The 26,602-nt window shown below is 46.0% G+C and overlaps 1 protein-coding gene across 1 annotated transcript; it reads left to right on the forward strand.

Annotated features, from left to right (window-relative positions):
• The first annotated feature begins 5,312 nt into the window (after positions 1–5,312).
• On the forward strand, positions 5,313–26,390 carry tshz3b (teashirt zinc finger homeobox 3b). The gene is made up of 3 exons (XM_058078588.1): positions 5,313–5,725; positions 5,921–6,260; positions 21,587–26,390. The coding sequence occupies exons 2-3, from the start codon at positions 6,221–6,223 to the stop codon at positions 25,141–25,143; spliced, it is 3,597 nt and encodes a 1,198-aa protein (XP_057934571.1). The 5' UTR covers positions 5,313–5,725; positions 5,921–6,220; the 3' UTR covers positions 25,144–26,390.
• Positions 26,391–26,602: the final 212 nt, after the last annotated feature.

Raw genomic sequence — 26,602 nt, forward strand, 5'->3', positions numbered from 1 at the left:
TTATGATAGAATAGAATAAGATATGCTAATATTGATATGACAGACAGATGACAGCATGTTTCATAGCAGGTCACGTGACACATGACTGGCAGCAGCCAACGTCGTGTTCGGAAGCGTCTTTTGTGTGCGTGCGTGTGTGTGTTCCCATTTCAAGAGGAAGTGCCCTCAGGGCTCCCGAGGGAGTCCAGGTGGGTCCTGGTCCGGACTCCAAGACCAGAAGAGGGTAGCCAAAGTATTACAGTAATACATCCTTCATGGCCCCAGCACATGTCTGGCTCTCAGCCCCCCGTTAACCTCACGGGACACTCTAGACCGCGTGTACATGTACGTGTGTGTACATGTGTGTACCTGTGTGTACGTGTGGGTACCTGTGTGTACCTGTGTGTACGTGTGTGTACGTGTGTGTACGTGTGTGTACCTGTGTGTACGTGTGGGTACCTGTGTGTATGTGTGGGTACCTGTGTGTACCTGTGTGTACGTATGTGTACATGTGTGTACGTGTGTGTACGTGTGTGTACCTGTGTGTACCTGTGTGTATGTGTGGGTACCTGTGTGTACGTGTGGGTACCTGTGTGTACCTGTGTGTACGTATGTGTACATGTGTGTACGTGTGTGTACGTGTGTGTACCTGTGTGTACGTATGTGTACATGTGTGTACGTGTGTGTACGTATGTGTACGTGTGTGTACGTGTGTGTACCTGTGTGTACGTGTGTGTACGTGTGTGTGTGTGTGTGTGTGTGTGTGCCAGGCAGACATGAGCGTTTGCCAGTGTAGCCAAGCTTTGAGAACTCCATAGTGATCTCATCTCCTGGTGTGTGTGTGTGTTGACGTGCACGGCCTGTGCAGCACATGTAAGAAAGCCAACGTGCACGGCTGAGGGATGTTTCCGTTGGGAATCTGCCATGCTTTTCCTCCATTTTTCTCATGCAGTAAATGTTTAGTTAACGTTCTTCCTTGTTTGCGTTACAGATGTTGTGTCTCCGTGGTGTGAAGAGGTGTGTGTGTGTGTGTGTGCGTGTGTGCGTGCGTGTGTGTGCGTGCGTGTGTGTGCGCGCGTGCAGTAAACAGGGTGCTTTGCTGTATGCAAGGAGGAATTTCCCCCAGCAGTCCCCATCAGTAATGGTGGCTGTAATGAGCTGCAGCTGTCAGCATGTTTCCATGCACACATGCACAGAAAACACACACACGCACACACACACACACACACACACACACACACACGCACACACACACACACACACACACACGCACACACACACACACACGCACACACACCAGTGAAGGAGGAAGTAGTGACTCACTCAGCTGCGCGCCGTCACACTTTACGCTGAGAAAACACCTCCCAACTCATCACAATGGCATCATGTGCAAATCCATCCCGAGTGGTTAGAGTGCAGGCCTCACAGCTAGGAGACCTGAGTTCGATCCCACCCTCGGCCATCTCCGTGTGGAGTTTGCATCTCCTTTTCTCCCCGTGCATGTGTGGCTTTTCTCCGAGTACTCCGGTCGGGATGGAAATATAAACATGACTTGATATTAGTATTAATTATGAATTCATATGGATTTCCTTAGTGGTGCCGAGCTTTTATTTTTGATATTTGGTCATTTCAGTCTAACTTTGTACATCAGACTTTTATTTTGAAGCTGGCCGCTCAGGACAGTGATGAATAGGCTGCATGGAGGAGGGCTTAAATGACCCCCCTCCCCCCTCTACCTTTGTGGCAGCACCGGCAGTGTGTGTGTGTGTGGGGGGGGGGGGGGGGGCATGTGTGTGTGTGTGTGTGTGGGAGTGTGTGTGTGTGTGTGTGTGTGTGTGTGTGTGTGTGGTGACCTAGTAGTAGCAAAGTGAGAAAGAAAGCAGCTTGGTCAGCACTTGACCTCTCGACCCCACCAGCAGGACGCAGCGTCCACTTTGTCTTCCTCTTCTTCTTCTCAGGCGTCCTGGCTGCTCAGTACAACTATCTCCGTCACGCCGCCTCACTTCTTTTTACACTTGCATCCATGCTACAATTTCCCCCTGTGGGACTAATATAGGCTTATCTTACCTTACCTTATCTTACCTTATCTTACCTTACCTTAATGTATCTTTATCGTGTCTAACTCACCATCTTTTTATTCATTTATTTACTTTGGCATTCAAATTCATCCTATACTTCACAAATACACACTATATACTTCACAAATACACATTATATACTTCACAAATACACACTATATATTTACTTCACAAATACACACAAAAACTTCGCAAACACGGACTATAAACTTCACAAATACACACTATACACTTACTTCACAAACACACACTATATATTTACTTCACAAATACACACTATATACTTCACAAACACAGACTATATACTTCACAAACACAGACTATATAATTACTTCATAAATACACACTATATACTTGGCAAACACATACTATACGTGAAGATTGTGCTTGAGAGTACAAATGCAGGTGAAAGTATTCCTTGCGTGCCAACAGCAGAAGGATAAGCAACTCAGAAAGACAGACTGACAAACACTGATGAGCCCAGCAGGGAGACGCACACACCTGAACTAAATACCAAGACAAATTAGGGACAGGTGTCAGTCAAATTAGGGACAGGTGTCAGTCAAATTAGGGACAGGTGTCAGTCAAATTAGGGACAGGTGTCAGTCAAATTAGGGACAGGTGTCGGTGACCAGGACAACCAAGGCGGACAGGCAAAACAGGAAGTCAGATACAAAATAAGAGTCCAGAATGGAAACTCAAACAAACTGTCACATGGGAACATGATACTATATACTTGGACAAATACACGGTATATACCTCACAAATACACAGTATATACGTACTTTGCAAATGCTTACAATGTAACATATCCTATAATAATATATAGGAAATATTTAACAAACATTGATCATACATAGAATATAGATAAGAAATGTATATAATGTTCACCCGTTTTGCGCACGGAGACGTGCACGCCCGCAGCTTGATCCATGCCCTGCGTGCACGCGCGCACACACAACACGGGTGACGCGGGTGAACGGAGCTGGAATTCACAGAGAAATCCCACACGCACACGCACACGCGTAATACTGTTTAATTCTTATCTAATAACACGCACGCGCACGCGCACGCACTCACCTTAACAGACTCTCACTGGTGCCGAACACGCGCGCGCGCTCCCACGCTGAAGAAGTTTGGTGTTTAACTGTTGGCCTATTAACCATGAATCAATATGAATAGCAATATGCGTATGGATATGAATATCAATATCAATCTTAGTATCGATATGAACATGAATAGCAATATGAATATGCTTGTGAATATGAATGTGAACTTTTCATATAGGAGAGTCAAGTAGAAATCAAATGTTTCATTCGGCGTGAAGAAGATATGATCCATAAACATCCCATCATATCTCTGATAATATCATATCTTAACTCCACTTGTCTACTCTACTCTAGATAAACAATATCATTATGATTACATACATTTAAAATATCTTTGCTTATTTAACACCACATGTATCATTATGAATTATATGTATACATATCTACACTTATTCAACATCATATGTATCATTATGAATTATATGTATACATATCTTCACTTATTCAACATCATATGTATCATTATGAATTATATGTATACATATCTACACTTATTCAACATCATATGTATCATTATGAATTATATGTATACATATCTACACTTATTCAACATCATATGTATCATTATGAATTATATGTATACATATCTACACTTATTCAACATCATATGTATCATTATGAATTATATGTATACATATCTACACTTATTCAACATCATATGTATCATTATGAAATATATATGTAGAGTAAATATGAAACAGCACATGAAATATCATATGTAGATATCTCTTATTATAAAATATTTTTATCACCTTTCTTTTTTCATCCATACTTCATTTCAAAGTTGATGCTGATCTGGTGTGGTATTGATATTACATATATATTACATATATATTACATGTATATGTTATTGATATGGAGAATGTTGATCAATCAATCAATGAGACGAAAATAATAAAGTTTATGGTGTAATATGATTATTGATATGAATATGAGGTCGATGGTAAAAAGATGAGTATTTATGGTTAGTATGATTATTGATATAAATATGAGGTAGATGGTAAAAAGATGAGTATTTATGGTGTAATATGATTATTGATATTAATATGAGGTAGATGGTAAAAAGATGAGTATTTATGGTTAGTATGATTATTGATATGAATATGAGGTAGATGGTAAAAAGATGAGTATTTATGGTTAGTATGATTATTGATATGAATATGAGGTAGATGGTAAAAAGATGAGTATTTATGGTGTAATATGATTATTGATATAAATATGAGGTCGATGGTAAAAAGATGAGTATTTATGGTTAGTATGATTATTGATATTAATATGAGGTAGATGGTAAAAAGATGAGTATTTATGATTAGTATGATTATTGATATGAATATGAGGTAGATGGTAAAAAGATGAGTATTTATGGTTAGTATGATTATTGATATGAATATGAGGTCGATGGTAAAAAGATGAGTATTTATGGTAAGTATGATTATTGATATTAATATGAGGTAGATGGTAAAAAGATGAGTATTTATGGTTAGTATGATTATTGATATGAATATGAGGTCGATGGTAAAAAGATGAGTATTTATGGTTAGTATGATTATTGATATGAATATGAGGTCGATGGTAAAAAGATGAGTATTTATGGTAAGTATGATTATTGATATGAATATGAGGTCGATGGTAAAAAGATGAGTATTTATGGTTAGTATGATTATTGATATGAATATGAGGTAGATGGTAAAAAGATGAGTATTTATGGTTAGTATGATTATTGATATGAATATGAGGTAGATGGTAAAAAGATGAGTATTTATGGTTAGTATGATTATTGATATGAATATGAGGTAGATGGTAAATGAGAAAAAGATGATTCGTATGAGAAGATTAGTTTTACCTTTTTTACCTGCAAATTTCTTCTTCCTGAAATGAATCCCAAATTAAAATAAAAAATATATATTTTTCCTGGGAAGATTTGGAAGTTTGGATTTCTTTCTGCGCGAACAAGCAGCACACGCACGCGTCCGTGCGTGCCAGTGAGAAGTGTGTGTGTGTGTGTGTGTGCGCGCGGGTGCGCGCGCGTGTGAGCGTGACGCGCAGAGAGCGTCTGCCTCCGAGGTGGGAGGGGGCTCTGTCGGCTGGTGCGTGCGTGCGTGCGTGCGTGCCCCTGATGATGGATGCGCCAATGGAGAGACGGACAGATGCTTGGGCGGATCTAACGGCGAGCACTGCCGCAGCCGCGCACAGTGTCGGTGGGATCTGCCGGGAAAACATCGTCCGTCTCGCACGGAGGCTCGCGTCTAGACACGAGCCGGTTCCCGCCGGAGATGGAGGAAGAGCCGGGGAGCATCGGGAGCCGGAGATGAAGTTTCCCGGGTGAAAAGTGGAATATGTGCACGAGAAGAAGTTCGATCCAAATGACGAAAAGACAAGATTGGAAAAAGTGTCCCTCCTCTTCCTCTTCCTCTTCCTCTTCCTCGTGCACATGATCGCAGCGAGGAAGACCCAATCAAGAACGGATCGCATCGACCCACGCGCGTGCACGCCTCTTCATCGGGACTTGAAGAGGCCGGCTGGCTTCTTGCCACTCACGTGCGTGTGAGTCTCACTCAAGTAAGTGCGCACAGTGCGCGCGCGCGCGTGTGAGTGTGTTGGGGTGATGGAGTGGGGGGAGTGGGGGGAGTGGGGTGGGGGGTGGCATCTGAACATCTGAACATCTGAACAGAGGTCCAAGTGTCTTCTCGCCTTTTTTGCCTGTCTTTTTTTCCGCACTTTTGACTGACGCCGTCGTCTGATTGTCCCCCCCAGAGCCTGTTGCAGCCTGCCGGGGAAGGAAGGACCTCGCCGGGAAGGTTTTAGCTCCGCACACCGAGGCGGCGACACGCAGCCCCGCCGAGACGCCGCAGCCAGCGGGGAAGGGAGCCGGGACGCCGGCGAACAAGGAAGGAAGGAAGGCGGGCGGGCAGGAATATCCTCCTCGCCGTTCTCCGGTAGCCCCTCCATCCATGCGGGAGTCCTGAGCGAGCGGCGAGGAGACGTGACGCCGAGCAGGAAGCCTCGGATCAGCGGGGCTGCAGAGGAAGAGTCCGCCCGCTCGCCGGAGCTGACATGCCGCGGAGGAAGCAGCAAGCGCCGCGGCGCGCCTCCGGTACGCACCCGTACTCCTTTCACACACGCCGATACTTCATCTTTTACTTCATCTTTTGCACTCTACCCCCTCTAATACTTCATCTTTGACACTCTACCTCCTGTAAAACTTCAACCTTTACTTCTTCTTTTACACTCTGCCCCCCTAATACTTCATCTTTTACTTCTTTTACTTCATCTTTTACTTCTTCTTTTACTTACACTTTTACACTCCCTCCTCTAATACTTCATCTTTTATTTCATCTTTTAACACTCTACCGCCTCTAATACTTCATCTTTTACTTATTTTACTTCTTCTTTTACACTCTACCCCCTCTAATACTTCATATTTGACTTATTTTACTTCATCTTTTACTTCTTCTTTTACTTACACTTTTACACTCCCTCCTCTAATACTTCATCTTTTACACTCCACCTCCTCTAATACTTCATCTTTTACTTCATCTTTTAACACTCTACCGCCTCTAATACTTCATCTTTTACTTATTTTACTTCTTCTTTTACACTCTACCCCCTCTAATACTTCATATTTGACTTATTTTACTTCATCTTTTACTTCTTCTTTGACACTCTACCTCCTCTAATACTTCATTTACTCCTCTTTTTACACTCCACCTCCTTTCACCAATACTTCACTTTTTACTTCATTATTTACCCTGCTATAAGCATTACTTCTTCATTACTTCTTCCTTGACACATTCCCTTCTGCACCACTACTTCATGTTGTACTTCTGTTCCATCCTGTGGTAATACGCGATGGTGACTTGCTTACGTGTACGGAGGACGCTGAAGTGTCTTTCCACAAATAATACATTTTATTGTCTTGAAATGGAAACGCTGAAGGTATACACTCACATGCAGTATACCCACATACAGTGTACTCAAATACAGTGTACACTCATACTAAAGTATGGATGGGAATGATGACAAGCATGCATGTTTATGTTGTATGATGAAAAACATCAGTACATATAGAAATACTTGCTGTCATATATAGAGTCATATTGTATAGAGTCATATAGTATAGAGTCATATAGTATAGAGTCATATTGTATAGAGTCATATTGTATAGAGTCATATAGTATAGAGTCATATTGTATAGAGTCATATAGTATAGAGTCATATTGTATAGAGTCATATAGTATAGAGTCATATTGTATAGAGTCATATAGTATAGAGTCATATTGTATAGAGTCATATAGTATAGAGTCATATTGTATAGAGTCATATAGTATAGAGTCATATTGTATAGAGTCATATAGTATAGAGTCATATTGTATAGAGTCATATAGTATAGAGTCATATTGTATAGAGAATGACAAGCGGGTGTTCCCACGGTGGACGTTTATTCCACATATATGGATTGTGTGGAATGTTGAAAAATGTTCCATCTTGCGTTTATTCTCCTGCTCCACTTGGTCAGCAACGTCTTGAAGAAATGTTGTCTTGTGTTTGAAAGCGTGGCCATCATAGCCATCATCGCACCATCACAACCATCGTCTCGCCATTATAACCATGGTCTCGCCATCATAACCATCGTCTCGCCATCATAGCCATCGTCTCGCCATTATAACCATGGTCTCGCCATCATAACCATCGTCTCGCCATCATAGCCATCGTCTCGCCATCATAACCATCATCTCGCCATCATAACCATCATCTCGCCATCAGAACCACCCTGTCTGTGCCGTGACGGACATGTGATGCTAACGCCCTACACCCACTAGGACGCTAACTATTGTCCTTTTTCTGCATGAAATATGTTTGTACTCCCACACACTCCTTTTGGAGCGTACTGCTAGTATTCTCTCTAGTATTCTTCATTACACCATGTGTATTTCATAGTACGCAGTAAAAAAGCAGATGATGGAAGGAGCGTCCAGGTGGTCTCTTGCTTCTCTTGCATGCGTGTCCCCTCTTTTCTTTTTGAAATGTCAGCTGGTGCATACACACACACACACACACACACACACACACACACACACACACACACACACACACACACACACACACACACACTTCATGTACATGAAAACAGATGTAAAAGTCTGCTCGGCAGCTCAGATATTTTATCTTCAGGAAGTCCACCAGAGAAAAGATGATCTAATGTTCTAATGTTCTAACGTTCTAACGTTCTAATGTTCTAATGAAGCATCATCATGTTAGGAAACTCCAACAACATTTGATTCTCTTCCTGGCTTCCAAGTATTCCACTTCATTAAAAATAATCAATGCATGACTTGAAATATTTGGCTTGAGGCCCCTCCCCCTTTTATTTAGTTTCCATCAAATTGTAATATCCACGAAATGCACACACACACACACACACACACACACACACACACACACGTAATTACATATGTGCAGTGGTGCATGTACACACGGCACGCTGCACTGACTTTACACTCCACATAAACAAGCATGCAACACGCACGTGCGCACCCCCCCCCCCCCCCCACACACACACACAGTGTGTATAGTACATGTACGTATTATGGTGAGGCGGAACACTGCTTTGCTCCGTCACAGACTTTTTTCATATTTGATTTCATTGTCTGCCCTCGGACAGCCTCATTCATCAATGGTCCTAATGGTCAATCACATACACACACGCACGCACACACACACACACACACGCACGCACTCACGCACACACACTCACACTCACACACACACACACACACGCAGATGGATGATTTTCCTTTTTTATTCAGCTGGAATGAACATTTAGCTTTTGTTTGTTTGTCCAAACTCCAAAGGAGGCGTTCACATTTAGCAACTCACACACACACACACACACACACACACACACACACACACACACACACACACACACACGCATGCATGCATGCACAAACACACACAGCTGCTAGTCATAAGGTGGGCAGGAAGTGCAGGGCGCAGTGAGCGACGACAAGTTGATTGCGTGGCGGCGATGGGCGGGAGCTGGGGGAGGATGGCGAGTGATTGTCCCTGATTGCCATCCTGGTCTGGGCCGTGATGGACGCAGTCAACCATCACCTGGCGAAGACGCAGATGGGCTGGAAAATCAGGCTGAAGGTGGGCCGCCGCCCCGCCACAGACGGGAGGCTGGGGAGATCCTCCAAGGCGTACAAGTCAAGTACAGCCCTAGAAAAGAACACCCCCGTCCCCCTCGCCGTTTGGGGTGGATGTCTCCCCGACCGTGTGGACTTTTGAGGACCAGGGGCCTCATTTATAAAAGTTGCTTACGCACAAAGTGGGGCTGGAAAGTTGCGTAGGCAAAGGTTGTGATTTGTAAAATAAACCTAGCGTGAGGATGTGCGTAGCGGTACGCCAACTTTGTTCTACTTCCACCACGGTGCGCCCCGTTCCACTGACGCTGTTGACTGCAGACTCGCTCATCTTGGTCTTGTTTTGCCGCTGCTACGTCCTACAAATGGGATTTTATGGCCTCTAGTGGTACGCAATTCGTCCTAGAAACGCAATCTGTGCCACGCATGCCCAAGGACGACCTGACTTCCTCCTTTGGGCGTGTTCGTTATTATCTTTGAAATGTTTGAAGATAAATGCTCAGTAACATATACCTGTAAATATATTATGGCTGTCATTCGATCTTTGTTTTTTTACGCTCATTGAACTCAGCGATGCACGTTCTCCCATGCAAAGATGGCTGTATGGATGTGTTTGGATGCATTTCCCCGTTTTCTATTTACCTTTGCTCCCGAATGCTGGTACGATGTGGGGATGCATAAAGGTAAGATGTGATGACTTTGAGTGCTAATGTGCATCATTGTGGTAGTTCCATGCTAAATGCTAAATGCTAGCACAACACTGGACTTCAGCCACGGTCGTCACATTGACAGCCCGTCAATAGCAGCTGGAAGTCCAATTTAGCTGGCAGTTCAACGCCAAAATCATCAGAGATGTGAAAATGTGAAAATCACTGGTTAGTTGGGCCCCTCCTATGCCAAGGTAGCACTGGATATGACAATAACAACAATAGCTGCTCTGCTCCGGTCTCTGGCAGGCCATGGAGTCCGTGATAAGTCCAACACAGCCACGGTAGATCCTAGTAACTTTGGTCTTGCTACAAGAGCCATCTGCCAGGGCTAACTTTAAGCTCACTTTACCAATCTATATACTCTTTTGTTTCTGGTGGATTGATGGGTGATGGATGGATTATGGATTATGGATTATGGATTGATGGGTGGATTGGATGTATTGATAGATGGCCCTTAGATGTTAAGGTCCACACATGTGCCGGTTTATCGCTGTAGGTAAGAGGGTGTTTGGGTCCTTTTGCGGGACGGTTCCAGATGTTTCCAGGTGTGTTTGTAGCGCCAGGCTAACATGAGAAGAGGAAGCTGGTCGTTAGCATGCTCCTAATTAGCCACCCCTGATGGATCTGTGACGGGTGTGATGATTGGAGATGACAAGCTCATGCGCTGTCACGCTCGCCAATTAGCTCGACGCCCTCGCCAGACGTGATATACTTGATCCTGGTTTTCCCCGCTTGCCCCCCCCCCCCCCCCCCCCCCCACCTCCCTTCATCCCAGGTGAGCCACGGCTGGCGGAGAAGCTCCTTTTCCTTGTGGTGGTTTTGCATGGAGGTGAGAGAGCGGCGCCTCCTCATTAGCCCCCTGTGGCGGCCATGTTTCTTTGGCAGGAGGGGACGATGGCGAGCTCTTCAGAGCAAACGCGTCATGTGGAGGCGAAGGAAGTCTCGCTTCTAACGGGCTTGCTTGGTCTCGTGCACGTTCATCCTCACGCGCATTGTCTATTGTTTGAGATGAATGCCCGTGTGTGCACGTGAAGGTGCACGTCGGTGCCTGAGGCCGATGGCTGACGTGGGTCATTATTAGCCGCTTTCTCTTCTTCTCTCCTTTTACCTTCTCGCCGACTGTGGCGTCCAGACCAGCTAATTTATGGAAGCATTAGCATCGAACCTCCTCTTCTGGCCAACAAGACATGCATGGCAGCAGGAGAGGCACAGCAGCTGATTTCTCTGATGGCGCTGTGTGTGCGTGCATGTGTGCGTGTGCGTGTGCGTGTGTGTGTGTGTGCGTGCGTGTGTGTGCGTGTGTGTGTGCGTGTATGTGTGCGTGTGCGTGTGTGTGTGTGTGCGTGCATGTGTGTGTGTGCGTGTGTGTGTGCGTGTGTGTGTGCGTGTGTGTGCGTGTGTGCGTGTATGTGTGCGTGTGTGTGTGTGTGTGTGTGCGTGCATGTGTGTGTGTGCGTGTGTGTGTGTGTGCGTGTGTGTGTGTGTGCGTGCATGTGTGTGTGTGCGTGTGTGTGTGCGTGTGTGTGTGCGTGTGTGTGCGTGTGTGCGTGTATGTGTGCGTGTGTGTGTGTGTGTGTGTGCGTGCATGTGTGTGTGTGCGTGTGTGTTAAACCATAGCAAGAGATTAATCACGCTGGATGCGTGTTAAGTTGCAACTCTGAGCTGAGTGAAGATGCAGTGGCCCATTTAAAGCCACGTGCACGCACACACGCACACACACACACACACATGCATTACAGGGAGTGCTAGGAGTACATGAGGTCTCTCCAGCGTGCGCTACACTCCACATTAGCGGCGAGGATGTGGTGTTTAACGTGTCAGCGCTGCAATGGATCTAATGAAAGACGTAAACATAATGAAGCTAATTAACCTTGTTTCCAGCAGCCAGGATAATGATGGTCTTAATTAAGGCACCGTCTTCAAAAACACCACCTTTTTTTTGGGACTTTTTAACAAGCGCCTGTGGTATGCTCCCAATTAGCCATGATGGCATTAGCAGCCACGCCGTGTCATTAATGATCTTTGGTGATGATGATCAACACTTCCTGATTTGGGTGTCGGAATTGGACTTGCTTTCCTCACTCACGCCTTTCTTTCAGTCCGTCAACACGTTTCTCATTTCCCATGCCGTTTATGGACACTTCATTAGGGACACAGTCCAATGACAAGCACGGTATCGACGGAGATGCCCCGTATCTTCCTTTTCAAACTCATACTGATAACGATAACATTGTGCTTCTCAACACCAGTATGGCACCGATGGTGGAGGACTTGTTGATATCCCCTTCTTGGAAAAAAATGGCGATGGAAGTGCCACCCGGGGGTGAGAAGGACGGGAAGAAATAAGGATTTGTTGATTAGCCCTAGTGAAATAACCCTGACCCTGACCCTGACCCTGACCCTGACCCTGACCCTGACCCTGACCCCGACCCTGACCCCGACCCTGACCCTGACCCAGACCCTGACCCAGACCCAACAGTAATAACTAAACAGCAGTGTTTCATTTCATTCTTGTGTTTTATGTTTATGTGCCGTTCTCTTATATTGATGCTTTTATGTTTTATGTTCATATGGCATTCTTTGATTGATGCTTTTATGTTTTATGTTCATATACCATTCTCTTTTATGTTTTATGTTCATATACCATTCTCTTTTATGTTTTATGTTCATATGGCATTCTTTGATTGATGCTTTTATGTTTTATGTTCATATGGCATTCTCTTTTATGTTTTATGTTTATGTGCCGTTCTCTTATATTGATGCTTTTATGTTTTATGTTTATATACCATTCTCTTTGATTGATGCTTTTATGTTTTATGTTCATATGGCATTCTCTTTTATGTTTTATGTTCATATACCATTCTTTTTGATTGATGCCTTTATGTTTTATGTTTATATACCATTCTCTTTGATTGATGCTTTTATGTTTTATGTTTATATACCATTCTTTTATTGATGCTTTTATGTTTTATGTTTATATACCATTCTCTTTTATTGATGCTTTTATGTTTTATGTTTATATACCATTCTTTTATTGATGCTTTTATGTTTTATGTTTATATACCATTCTCTTTTATTGATGCTTTTATGTTTTATGTTTATATACCATTCTCTTTTATTGATGCTTTTATGTTTTATGTTTATATACCATTCTCTTTTATTGATGCTTTTATGTTTTATGTTTATATACCATTCTCTTTTATTGATGCTTTTATGTTTTATGTTTATATACCATTCTCTTTGATTGATGCATGGGGGGATATAGGAAGGAATGATGATGAGCAGGGCGTATCCAGGAGGAAAAGAACAATCATTCTTGGTGTAACTATGTTCATAATAATAACAATGTGCTTCATAAGCAGCTCACTTGATGGACATTTGTGGCTTTCTGGGCGGGGTAGCTGTGTCACATGACGGGCATTTTTAGCTGCCCCTTTGGATCTATTTGGATACCTTTAGAAGACAGAAAAAAGAAAGACGCCACCAGACCAGACTCCACCTCTTGCCCGAAGACAGCTGGGATAGGCTCCAGCACCCTCCCCCCGACCCTCGTGAGGAAAAGTGGTAGAAAATGGATGGATGGGTGTCCTACGGAAGGATTGTTTCACGATGGACAACATTCCAAAAAGGTGTCGGGTCGCAGGGTTGAATTCCAGCTTTTACATTTTCATGACGAGCGTTTGTTTGCCGTCCAGCTTTGATTGGCTGAGACGAATGCAGGAGCAGCACGTGGGAGTGCTTTTGATGATGCCACACCCACATTTACCTGCACTTCCTGTGTATGTGTTTGACCCTCAGTGGGGGCGGGGCTTGTGTTACAGCTGCACAATGGCATCGCTTTGTTCGCCTTTTTCCTGGTGAGACTGGCAGCCCTCACTCTCATGTGTGTGTGCGTGTGTGCGTGTGTGTGTGTGCGTGTGTGTGTGCGTGTGTGTGTGCGTGTGTGTGTGTGTGTGTGTACACGTGATGAAAGGCAGGGACCGTCTGAGGCCAGCGTAATCAGAGGCAGCCTGAGCTGACATCCTTCTCAGCCTGACAGTGGCTTCCTCTTCTGGTCACACACAAACACACACACACACACAAACACACACACGCACACACACACACACACACACACACACACACACACACACACACACACACCCTGAAGTGGCCAGAGGTTGCCAAAAAGTGGTTTATGCTCCTCCTCCTCCTGTGATCATTTTCAGATGCTCTCCACATCCTAACAAACAAACAGGAAGCGGCACTGTGGGTGGGGGCGTGGCCGTGTGGGGCGCTCAGGAGGAGTCAGGTGAGGAAGAGGAGGCGGATGGCGAGGAAGTGCTGTGTTTTGTTTGGCGGCGGCGGTGAAAGCTGTCACTAATGAATGTTTGCGTGTCGGCGCTGAGTAATGTTTTTGATCTTTATGCCTGATAAGCGCATAGCTAATGAGATTTCAAAGCTGGTGCAGACGGGAGGCGCTGCTCCCCGCAATTATTGACAGATGCCTTTTCTCCGCCACTGGCTGCCGCGCCATAAATCCTTCCTCAGTAATGAGCTTGAGAAGTGCCACCCTGCCAGTGAGCTAATGAAACTGAGCTGGGGGAGGTGTGTGTGTGTGTGTGTGTGTGTGTGTGTGTGTGTGTGTGTGCATCACACTCCTTTGACACATTTTCCCCTTAAAAGGCTCACTGCAGATGTTAGCTTGTATGCTAGCAAGAAGGGAAGTTGGTCATATGAGAAGATGCATGACTCTGCAGTATTACTACAGGTAGTGGTACTGCACTCCGTGTTATTGCCATCCATCAATCAACTCCAATAATTATTATCCATCCATTGTTTTTTTTCTTGGTGGCCCGCCACAAATTAATGTGGAGCGCCACAGATGAGAACTGATGAACACATCATGATGGGGATACTGGAGCTGTATTGTGTACCTGTATGCTGATGAATATGCAAATTAAGGATGCATGAAGTTAGCCATGCTAACCATGCTAAGCTAACAATTGCAAGGTTTCCTTGTAAAGAGTGAAGTGTAGATGTTGTTGCTCTTGTACTACAAATAATACTACAAATAAACACATTGGCCACTATATTAGGTACGCCATCTCAGCTTTCCAAAGATGTGGAGGGAAAGCGTATTTGAATGCCGCCCTCAGCTTATTTTCTTCTTCTTCATTTCCTCTCTTGTTCTGACCCCCCACTGTCCTGTCGTCCCGCCTCCACGTGTGGTGGTCTCCCGGCTTACAGCCGTGCGGTCTAAAAATACGTTGGTGAAGGCACGCATGGAGGTCTTCCTTGGAGCTTCTAGCGTGTATGGAAGGCATGGACAGAGGTCTTCCTTGGAGCTTCTAGCGCGTATGGAAGGCATTGATGGAGGTCTTCCTCGGAGCTTCTGGCCTGTATGGAAGGCATTGATGGAGGTCTTCCTCGGAGCTTCTGGCCTGTATGGAAGGCATTGATGGAGGTCTTCCTCGGAGCTTCTGGCCTGTATGGAAGGCATTGATGGAGGTCTTCCTCTGAGCTTCTGGCCTGTATGGAAGGCATGGACGGAGGTCTTCCTCTGAGCTTCTAGCGCGTATGAGAGTTAGCCAGGTGGAAAGCGGCGTGACAACATCTCCAGTATATTTATGCTCGGGAACCTCAGCAGCTACCCCCACCTCCCGGGTTGCGGCAGGCAGATGTGGTGATTTATTGTGGCCATCTATCTCTCGCCCTCATCCATCACGTGGTTGCTAGGCGATCATGGCAGCAGCTGTTTGCTTTGGACTCGGACAGAGGGGCCGTCAGTCAAGCGGCGGCAGGTGAAAAGCGTCTCCAGCCGCCGCCCGTCATCGTCACACCGAATAATTAATCAAAGGCGGAAAAAGATAATTAAAAAGATATCATCCCGTAGCCGCCTGCTTGGGATTTGGGCGAGAGAGACAGAGCGAGCGAGAGAGAGAAATTCCACCTGAAATGTTGATGAGCGCCACGTCGCCACCGCCAGCACTCAGACGGACGCCAGGGAACGAGAGCTGATAACAGAGGCTCTCCTCTTCCTCTAATGAATTAGATGACAGAGGCTGACTGATGGTCACGTGATCAAACATGGCCGCTTCACGGTGTTTGTAGAGCACGCCAACACAAAGGAAGAGCCAACAATACTTGGTCTACTCCCCTTCCTATCCTGAACGGCCTCCACTCTTCCACACCAAACTCCTCCAAACGCTTCCTGCTTTGGACGCTGGGAACACATTTGGGAACACATATGTCTTTAGTACGTAGTACTCGTACGTACAGTACATAGAGTACAACCATTATGTAGTACATACAGTAGGTACAGTATATTTGTGGCGATGCACATCACGTAATAGACGTTAAAGGCGGTCATAAAGGTGCCTTCCATCCACCTGATGTCATCTTCTCAGAGCTTTTAGTGTTTTTACCGCCGGGCCTTGTGGGAAATGCTCTTCATTAAAGGCCACTAAAAGCAGCAATGAAATCAAAAGCAGCGTTGCTCCATATTTCTTCTTCTTAATGCGCTCATAAATATCATATCAGCCAGTCAGCGCTGGACTGGACATTCTTCACAGGGCTGATACTTTCCTGGAGCCCAGACCCGCTAGAACCCGGGTTGGTACTTTTTTCAGTGAGTGAAACTCAAATGTAGTCATGCCGACTTCATTATGGTGACTTTTGGTCAAACTGGGCACCCTTATTAAATATGATATGTGGGACGGTCACATGTCATATTTCTTTCAAATGAAGACGCCAGGACGACGTCGTGCCCACGCAACCGCTGACTGACTCCATCTTAGCACTTTGTCCCACACACTTGCTATTTGTCAAACACGCGTGCCGGATTTGGCCCCCGGGTCTGAGTTGGACACACGTGCTCCAGAACATTCTCTTACTCCTTCCCACAAAGGGGGGCCCACAGCAGCCACAGTCCGGGTGGAAGACCAAAACCATTAGTCAGCCTTCTCTTCTCTTCTTCTCTTCTTCTCTTCTTCTCTTCTTCTCTTCTTCTCTTCTTCTCTTCTTCTCTTCTTCTCTTCTTCTCTTCTTCTCTTCTTCTCTTCTTCTCTTCTTCTCTTCTTCTCTTCTTCTCTTCTTCCAGCTCTTGTTCAAGCCCCAGGCTCGCTCCAGGTTCTACACACACATGCACGCACACACACAGACAACTTCACTGTAATTTCAGCCAGCAGGGAAGTATTCAGGGAAGTATTTCTCCACAAGTAAGCAATATTTATTTCAAATATGAGTGTGTGATATTTGCGGCGGTGTCGTGTACTTCAGTGTTAGGTTTTTCTCACATGTGTAAAACATTTACTCATCCCCAAACATCCGACACCAAAAATTCACCATTGTACCTCACACTACCCCCCCCCCCCCCGCCCCGACCCCCCACTGACCCCAAACAATGGCGGGACATCATGAGGACGCGCTTTTCATCCTCCTTTCATTCTCCTACGCCTCTCTCTCTCTCTCTCTCTCTCTCTCTCTCTCTCTCTCTCTCTCTGTGGTCTGATGATGAGGCGCTGAGTCTTTCCAGCACCTCGCTGCTACCTGTGTGTGTGTGTGTGTGTGTGTGCGCGCGCGTGTGTGTGCACGTGTGCGTGTCAGTCATCCACAGCTGGGCAGTGTAAACATGCTAATATTTCTAATGCCCCCCTCCCACATTGACTTGTATGAAATGTCATCAAGACATTTGCCCCCTTCCCTTACCACCATGCATAAAACTACACTCTACATACTGTATTGTACTGTATATTATACTGAATGTATTGTCCTATACATGCAGTACTTTATGTATTGTAATGTACATGCAGTATCGTATGTATTGTAATGTACATGCAGTATCGTATGTATTGTAATGTACATGCATTATCGTATGTATTATACTGCACATGCAGTACCGTATGTATTGTACTGTACATGCAGGACCATATGTATTGTACTGTACATGCAGGACCATATGTATTGTACTGTACATGCAGTACCGTATGTATTGTACTGTACATGCAGTACCGTATGTATTGTACTGTACATGCAGTACCGTATGTATTGTACTGTACATGCAGTAGCGTATGTATTGTACTGTACATGCAGTACCGTATGTATTGTACTGTACATGCAGTAGCGTATGTATTGTACTGTACATGCAGTACCGTATGTATTGTACTGTACATGCAGTAGCGTATGTATTGTACTGTACATGCAGTAGCGTATGTATTGTACTGTACATGCAGTACCGTATGTATTGTACTGTACATGCAGTACCGTATGTATTGTACTGTACATGCAGTAGCGTATGTATTGTACTGTACATGCAGTACCGTATGTATTGTACTGTACATGCAGTAGCGTATGTATTGTACTGTACATGCAGTACCGTATGTATTGTACTGTACATGCAGTAGCGTATGTATTGTACTGTACATGCAGTAGCGTATGTATTGTACTGTACATGCAGTACCGTATGTATTGTACTGTATGTACACAACAATATGCATTAGGAAAACATGTAACGCTGCATTAATGGAGAGACAAAATCAGTTTGAAGTAAAGTTGTGCCCTTTGACCCGTGTTCCTCCACAGGCCACACCCCCTGCAGAAGGTGTTTGGTGGAATGTTGCACATAGAAAGCCTTTCCTTGGCTGAGGTAACAGTTGAGAAGAGAGCTATATCATGTATATTAGACGGCGGCCGGTGAATTTAACCGTGTCCGTTTGCGTTGGGAGCCTGCGGGCGTTATCATAATGGCCTCCCCCCCACTTGACAGGCCCTTAAAGTGATCCTGTCATTTTATTTACAAGCCGGCCGTGCTGTGATTTACTGGGGAACGCGCGCACGCCCCGCCGAGCTTCCCCGGCGACGAGGTCGGATGACATCTTTTGATCAGTGCTGTCCAAAGACATCACGGCACTCTGGCAGGTAATAGATAGCTGCAAAGTGCACGTGAGGACTTCACTCTGTGTGTGTGTGTGTGTGGGGGGGGGGGGGGTGCATGTGTGTTTCAGGGTTACAGTGTAAACATAAACACATCCAAGCATGCACACGTTCTGTTACACCGTGTGCTTCTTCTTCTGCTCTTCAGCAGATCAACTGGATGAGACTTTTCCATCACAAAACATCCTACCTGGATATATATATATATATATATATATATATATATATATATATATATATATATATATATATATATATATATATATATATATATATATATATATATATATATATATATATATATATATATGTATATACATATATATATTAGGGCAGCCGTGACGTGTTAACAAAAGAGTATATAGATTGGTAAAGTGAGCTTAAAGTTAGCCCTGGCAGATGGCTCTTGTAGCAAGACCAAAGTTATTAGGATCTACCGTGGCTGTGTTGGACTTATCACGGACTCCATGGCCTGCCAGAGACCGGAGCAGAGCAGCTATTGTTGTTATTGTCATATCCAGTGCTACCTTGGCATAGGAGGGGCCCAACTAACCAGTGATTTTCACATTTTCACATCTCTGATGATTTTGGCGTTGAACTGCCAGCTAAATTGGACTTCCAGCTGCTATTGACGGGCTGTCAATGTGACGACCGTGGCTGAAGTCCAGTGTTGTGCTAGCGTTAGCCATTTAGCATGGAACTACCACAATGATGCACATTAGCACTCAAAGTCATCACATCTTACCTTTATGCATTCCCACATCGTACCAGCATTCGGGAGCAAAGGTAGTAGGTGATAGGAAAAGGGGGAATACTAATTTCTGGGATTTCTAATGAATAGAGTATACAATAATATGTACTGTAATACAATGATGAATTTCTATGTATTTTAATGTGTTGTGAAAGAGAAATGAAATGACATTAGGTTTGCAATTAGGATGAAATGTCTTATGACTATTGGCCTGTTTTAGCAATTTTTATTTGTACATTTCATGAAGGAAAGGCGCACTGAGGCAAATCTTTCCTAATAATCCTTTCTGAATGTTCCTAAATAGGCTTTTAACCCACAAACGTTTAGAAGTTAAAACCGGTATCATAAATAAACTCATCTTATTTGGAGCTGACACAAATAAACAAAAACATGTTTGTGTCAGAGTGAGAGGTCTCACTCGCTCACATTTTGGATTTGCTGAACGATTGTGGGCCAGTTTAAGAGCTAATATGCTAATAATAAAGGAAAATAGTGCTTGCTGTCTGTATTGTTTTAAATAATGGCCCATAGTTCCCAAATTGATATCCTTTTACATAAAATTGGATGGAATTATCATTGTAGTTGCAATCAAATTGTTTACCACAAATAGATTTCCCCCACTTATTATAGATAAAAACTTACTTATCTGCGATATGATGACATGATATGAGAATTATAACATAAGCACTTAGAGCATTTAATACAGCACTTGTCCCAGAAGAACGTTTAATAGCAGACAAGATGTTGGACGTGTTGTTAAAGTTCATCTTTGTTGGACTGAACACTCGCCTGAAGGCAGGAAGATGTTTGTCAGCAGCCGCTACATGACAGGCAGAGTGCATGTGTGTGTGTGTGTGTGCGTGTGTGTGTGTGTGTGTGTGTGTGTGCGCGTGTGTGTGCGTGTGCGTGTGTGTTTCCCCTCAGTCGAGCGCTAGCATCGCCAATGCTTCTGCTTTGCCAGCCGTACCTTCATGAAAAAAGCTCGTTGCAGATGAAATAATTACAAATGGATCATTTCCATTTTGTGTTGATGACAGCCGCCAGTCATGTGTCACAAAGCCACACCCAGTGGCCAGCTGCATCATGTAGCATCAGCGGAGCGGTGCTAAACACGCTGTCTTTGTTTGGCAAGTAATAAAGCAGATTGCATCATCAGATGCTGTGATGGATGCACACATTCCAAGGTGCACAAACGCACTTTCATTTCTTCCCTAAAGCGGAGGGATTTTAATCTAAATTGAAAGCCTGAAGCCGGCATTGGCCCGCGGCTAAACTGTAAATAATAACACAAGTTTTTCTAATCTCTGGTAATTGAAGCAAATGGCTTTTGCCGGAGAGATTTGTCGCACATGCATTCATTTTTATTTACGAGGAGGCGAGGGCTGAGCGGTGTAATGAGTGAGAAGGCATGCTTAATTTAAATGGCGAGGGTGTCTGTTCGGGAAAGCATTAGACTCTGCAGGAGAGGCGTCGGACATATTAATTGACAGACAGGAAGTGCTGTCTCCGAGGTTGATACAAGTAATTTATTACTTCTGAAACGAATGCCAGCGCCGCAATGTGCTTCATTAATTTCAAATTTAGTTTTAATTTCAAGCTGTTGCCCCTTGAGAAGAATAAGGTGGCGAGTTATGTTTGAAGAGCCGCCTCCCCCGCCCTCACTGCCAACCTCCCGCCCCCTCTCCCTTCCCTTCTATCACTGCCGCTCATTCCTGCCGTGCACAACAAAGACTTCCAATGGAGGAACACGGGCCTTTACAAGCGTCTGTGACAGGAAGTCGTCAGTGTGGGATGACGGAGGTTGCCTCAGCAGAAAGTCTTTTTATTATTAGCATCTTTTCATCTGCTGTTAAAGTGCATCTAACAAATGTTCCTCCTTCTCTTCTCTCTTTCTACGCAGCATACGTCCCCGAAGACGAGAAGGAAGCAGCTCTGCTCGATGAGGACCTTGACGGAGAGGACTCGGCCCAGGAAGGGGAGGAGCTTGCCCCCAAGTTCCTCTGTCAGGACAAGGACAGGCCAGGGTCAGCCGACTTCCATGACTCTCCCAACGCAGCCGACTTTTCTGGCCTGGAGCTGGACAGCGAGTCCCACTTGAGTGAATCTAGTGACAGGATGTCGGACTTCGAAAGCCCGCCCCTTAAAACCGAAGACGATGTTCTTCTTTTCAAAGACCCCACAAATGCTCTTTCCCTGTCCTCCACCATCATGGCCGTGGCAGACAATGCAGCCGTGCCGGGGAATGGAGACGAGGCTGCACTTTCCACCGCCGGGTCTGTGGCCGACAGCCTGGAGAAGATGAAGGCCATCTACACCTCCTTTCTGACCAACTCCTACTGGTCCACTCTAAACCTGAACCTGAGCCAGCCACCGGCAGAGAAACCTCCTCGTAGTCACAGCAGCAGCAGCAGCAGCAGCAACAGCAGCTGTGGAAGCGGAGGCTACGACTGGCACCAGACCGCGATTGCCAAGACCCTCCAGCAGGCCTCACAGAACCACCAGAGCCGACTAGCCGTGGCTCAGCATCCCGCTCTGCCTGTGTCGGCACCTTCGACAGAACCCAGCCTCTTCAGCACGGTGCAGCTGTACCGCCAGAGCTCCAAGTTGTACGGTTCCATATTCACCGGCGCCAGCAAGTTCCGCTGCAAGGACTGCAGCGCTGCATACGACACGCTCGTGGAACTAACGGTGCACATGAACGAGACTGGCCACTACAGAGACGACAACCACGAGACAGACGGCGAGAGCGCCAAACGCTGGTCGAAACCCAGGAAACGCTCCTTGCTGGAGATGGAAGGGAAGGAGGATGCACAGAAGGTTCTGAAGTGCATGTACTGCGGGCACTCGTTTGAATCCCTCCAGGACTTAAGTGTCCACATGATCAAGACCAAACACTACCAAAAAGTGCCTCTGAAAGAGCCTGTGACGCCAGTGGCAGCTAAGATCATCTCCTCCGCTCGGAAAAGAGTCCCTATCGAGCTGGACATCCCCAGCTCACCGGACTCAAATGGAGGAGCCACGCCCAAGCCTGCCTCTCTAGCCGACTCCGACACGCTCCAGAAGGCCTCCAACCCGTACATCACGGCCAACAACCGCTACGGACATCAGAACGGCGCCAGCTACGCCTGGCAGTTTGAGTCCAGGAAGTCGCAAATCCTCAAATGCATGGAGTGTGGCAGCTCTCATGATACGCTGCAAGAACTGACCGCCCACATGATGGTGACCGGACACTTCATCAAAGTCACCAACTCTGCCATCAAAAAGGGCAAACCCATCATCGAGGCTCCCAGTCCGGCACCAACATCTAGCCCTGCTGTGGAGGAGAAAGTCCAGTCAGTTCCTCTGGCTGCCACAACATTCTCCCCCCCACCCGCTCCGGTACCTCCTCCTGCCAGCATGTCTCCCACCTCCATGGCAGCTGAGATCAAAAAGGAGGAGAAGGAAGAGGAATGCACTAAAGACCTAATGGTGGACAATGCTAGCCATGCAAACAAGGACAAGATGTTAGGAGGTGAGGACGAGCCCGAGGAGAAGTTTGATATCTCTTCAAAATATACGTATCTGACTGAGGAAGACCTGGATGAGAATCCCAAAGGAGGTCTAGACATCCTCAAGTCCTTGGAGAACACAGTGACCTCAGCCATCAACAAAGCCCAGAATGGAGCACCAAGCTGGGGGGGATACCCCAGCATACATGCCGCCTATCAGCTCCCCAACATAATGAAACTGTCTCTGGGGAACTCTGGAAAAAGTTCTCCTCTGAAATTTATGTTCACTGGAGCAGAAATCTTCTCTCCCACCAGCAAGAGCCAGCCGTTGGTCTCGCCTCCGAGCCGCCAGACATCTCCTCTGTCCAAGCACAACTTCCACGCCATGGAGGAGCTGGTCAAGAAGGTGACGGAGAAAGTGGCAAAGGTAGAGGAAAAACTGAAGGAGCCCGGTGGTTTGGTGAGGTCATCTCCAATGAGGACCACGCCCTCTCCCTGCAACAGTGAAGTGGAGGACACCAACATAGGCGAATCCCCCAGAGACGTGAAAGTAGGAGGCTGTAAAACTCCTGACAGCTTGGTCGGACTGAATTCTGCAGAAGTTTGTGGAACAAATGGAGACAGTAGCATGACAGAAGCCACGGAGAACGGTGTGGAGTCGTCACCCCAGACGGGGGCTCCATGTGGCAGCACGGCCATCATAACCGACCACCCACCTCCAGAGCAGCCGTTTGTCAACCCTTTGAGCGCGCTGCAATCGGTCATGAATGCTCACCTGGGGAAGGCCGCCAAGCCCGCCCTGCCCTCTCTGGACCCCATGAGCATGTTGTTCAAGATGAGCAACAGCTTAGCAGAGAAGGCCGCAGTGGCGACCTCCACCCCGCTTGCACAGGCCAAAAAGTCTAGCAGCGACCACCTGGACCGCTACTTCTACCAGCAGCACCCAAGCAACGACCAACCCATCGATCTCACCAAAGGAAAGCATGCTGACAAAAACGGCAATCCCGCCATGTCGGTGTCCCCGTCCTCCGCAGTCACCATGACCAAAGCTTCCGCTGCTGTCGCTTCGTTCATGTCCACATCCCCCCTAAGAGAAAACGCTCTCTCGGACATCTCCGACATGCTGAGGAACCTGACAGAGAGCCAGGTGGTCTCCAAGGCCTCCACACCCACAAGCTTGTCGGAGCGCTCTGACATTGAAGGTGCTACTCAGGAGGACACGGAGGAAGTCTCACCTGCCCAGAAGCGAAAAGGCCGCCAGTCCAATTGGAATCCTCAGCACCTCCTCATCCTGCAGGCCCAGTTTGCCTCCAGCCTGAGACAAACTACAGATGGCAAGTACATGATGTCAGACCTGAGCCCGCAGGACAGGATGCACATCTCCCGATTTACCGGACTCTCTATGACCACCATATCGCACTGGTTGGCCAACGTCAAGTACCAGCTGAGGAGAACCGGTGGCACCAAGTTCTTAAAGAACCTGGATTCGGGTCACCCGGTGTTCTTCTGCAGTGACTGCGCCTCACAGATCCGCTCACCGTCCACCTACGTCAGCCACTTGGAGTCCCATCTGGGCTTCCGACTGCGAGACCTTCCCAAGCTATCTGGGGAGCAGCTGCTCAGCCAGATCAGCCAGCAGCACCAGCGCCAAATCAAAGGACTCTCTGACAAGCTGCTGTCGGGCCTCCATCCGTCCAGCCACCCGCTTCCCTCCTCCTTGCCCACGTCCCTGCCTTCGTCCTTTCCCGTCTCACTGCCGTCGTCTCTGCCCACTCCGCTGCCCTCGGCCGACTCCTCGGCCTCGCCCTCCCCCAATGAAGACGAGGACGCCGCCGCAGCCGTGCACCAATGCAAGCTCTGCAACCGGACTTTTGCCAGCAAGCACGCCGTCAAGCTTCACCTTAGCAAGACTCACGGAAAGTCACCGGAGGACCACCTCATGTACGTCTGCGAGCTGGACAAGCAGTAACAAAGGATTAGCGGACTTGAGCGCTACCGTAGCACCAGGTTGTAGCAAGACGGGACCAGCACAAAGACATGTCCTTGCTGTCACCGTGGGAGGCCGGCAAAGCTCCGAATGTGAGCCCGCCATGCAAGATCTGAGTCTTTTGTACTTTGTGTAAATGACTTTGTATTTTCACATCAGCAGGATGTGAGAAGCTGCATGCCTTTTTTTTCAATCCACAAAGAATGAAGTGAAAACAAAAATGGCAATGGTTAGGAAAAAAGATGTCACGTTCCTGGGAAAAAGGTGGCATTTAAAGAAGTGTGTTTTACTTCCCATGGGAATATTACACTTTTTTGACAAGAAAAACAAGAAATGTCAGATTGCGACTTGATGTGTGGAATATTAGGCGTATTCAGGAAGTTGAACCCTGAGAGTTGGTCAAAGCACTTAAGATGCAAACTTCCACGGGCGCTCGTCCAGCTGCAACAGAAATGTCTTTTTTGCTTTTTCCCAAATTCAGTGTCAGTTTCCCGATGAAAAGGAGAGAAAAGGGATCCTGTACTTGATCAGGGAGCTTTTTTGCTGCAGGTGTGTAAAATATGTACAGAAAACAGAAAGTCATTCCTGTCTAAATGATACGTCTTTCTATATTTTTTAATTTAAAGAAAAGACTGCCGGTGCACATATGAAGACATGAATGACGTTGTTTTGCACAAGACTTTTTATACGTGTTATTTCATCAAATGATAAAAAAGGGACATCGCAAAAAACTGATGAATTTTGAGAAAAAAAAACCCGACGTGTGCTGAAGGGGTGAAGTCTTTTTACACGTATGAAAAGTCCAAAAAGATGTACCCTGTTATTTATGAGCACTCTTTTTTCTCTTGATGCCACACTGCAGCATTATCTTTTGGGGCGGGGCTAAGAATGGTTACCATGGTTACGCTGTGTTAGAGTGACAGGCCCAAGTGACTGAGGTGTGTAAAATACGAGCATGTAAAGACCTTCTCTCCTTCTTGTACACCTGTGACTATAACCGTCTTTTCTACTGCAGCATTAAAAAAAGAAGATGTTTTTTGCAATCCTGTGTGCGGCTCGGTTGTTTGGCGCCGCTAACCGGCGTCTGTGACGACCCGGGCTCCGGATCGGTCCCTGCGCCTGCGCTCACACACACTGCAAAACAGGAAAAACTGCAAAACAAAACTTGCAGGAAAAAGAGAAAAAACAGGGAAAAAGTGCATGATCACACCAAGACGGCCAATGACTGCATGACCCGGCCAATGACCGTACAGTCGACTCAAGTCATGAAATATCAAAACTGACGCCGGACACAATTTAGAGTTCCCTAAAAGTGGTCCAACGTAAAGTAGTAGTACTGTAGTACTTTTGTCTGCTGCCGGTGACTTTCGTACACGTATTGTTAGCTGCACACGAAGAGCAGAGAAAGAACGTTAAACGAGAATGAGGTGATGCTGCAGAT

The sequence above is a fragment of the Doryrhamphus excisus genome, chromosome 7, assembly GCF_030265055.1.
Source record: "Doryrhamphus excisus isolate RoL2022-K1 chromosome 7, RoL_Dexc_1.0, whole genome shotgun sequence".
In the NCBI taxonomy this organism is placed as follows: domain Eukaryota; kingdom Metazoa; phylum Chordata; class Actinopteri; order Syngnathiformes; family Syngnathidae; genus Doryrhamphus; species Doryrhamphus excisus.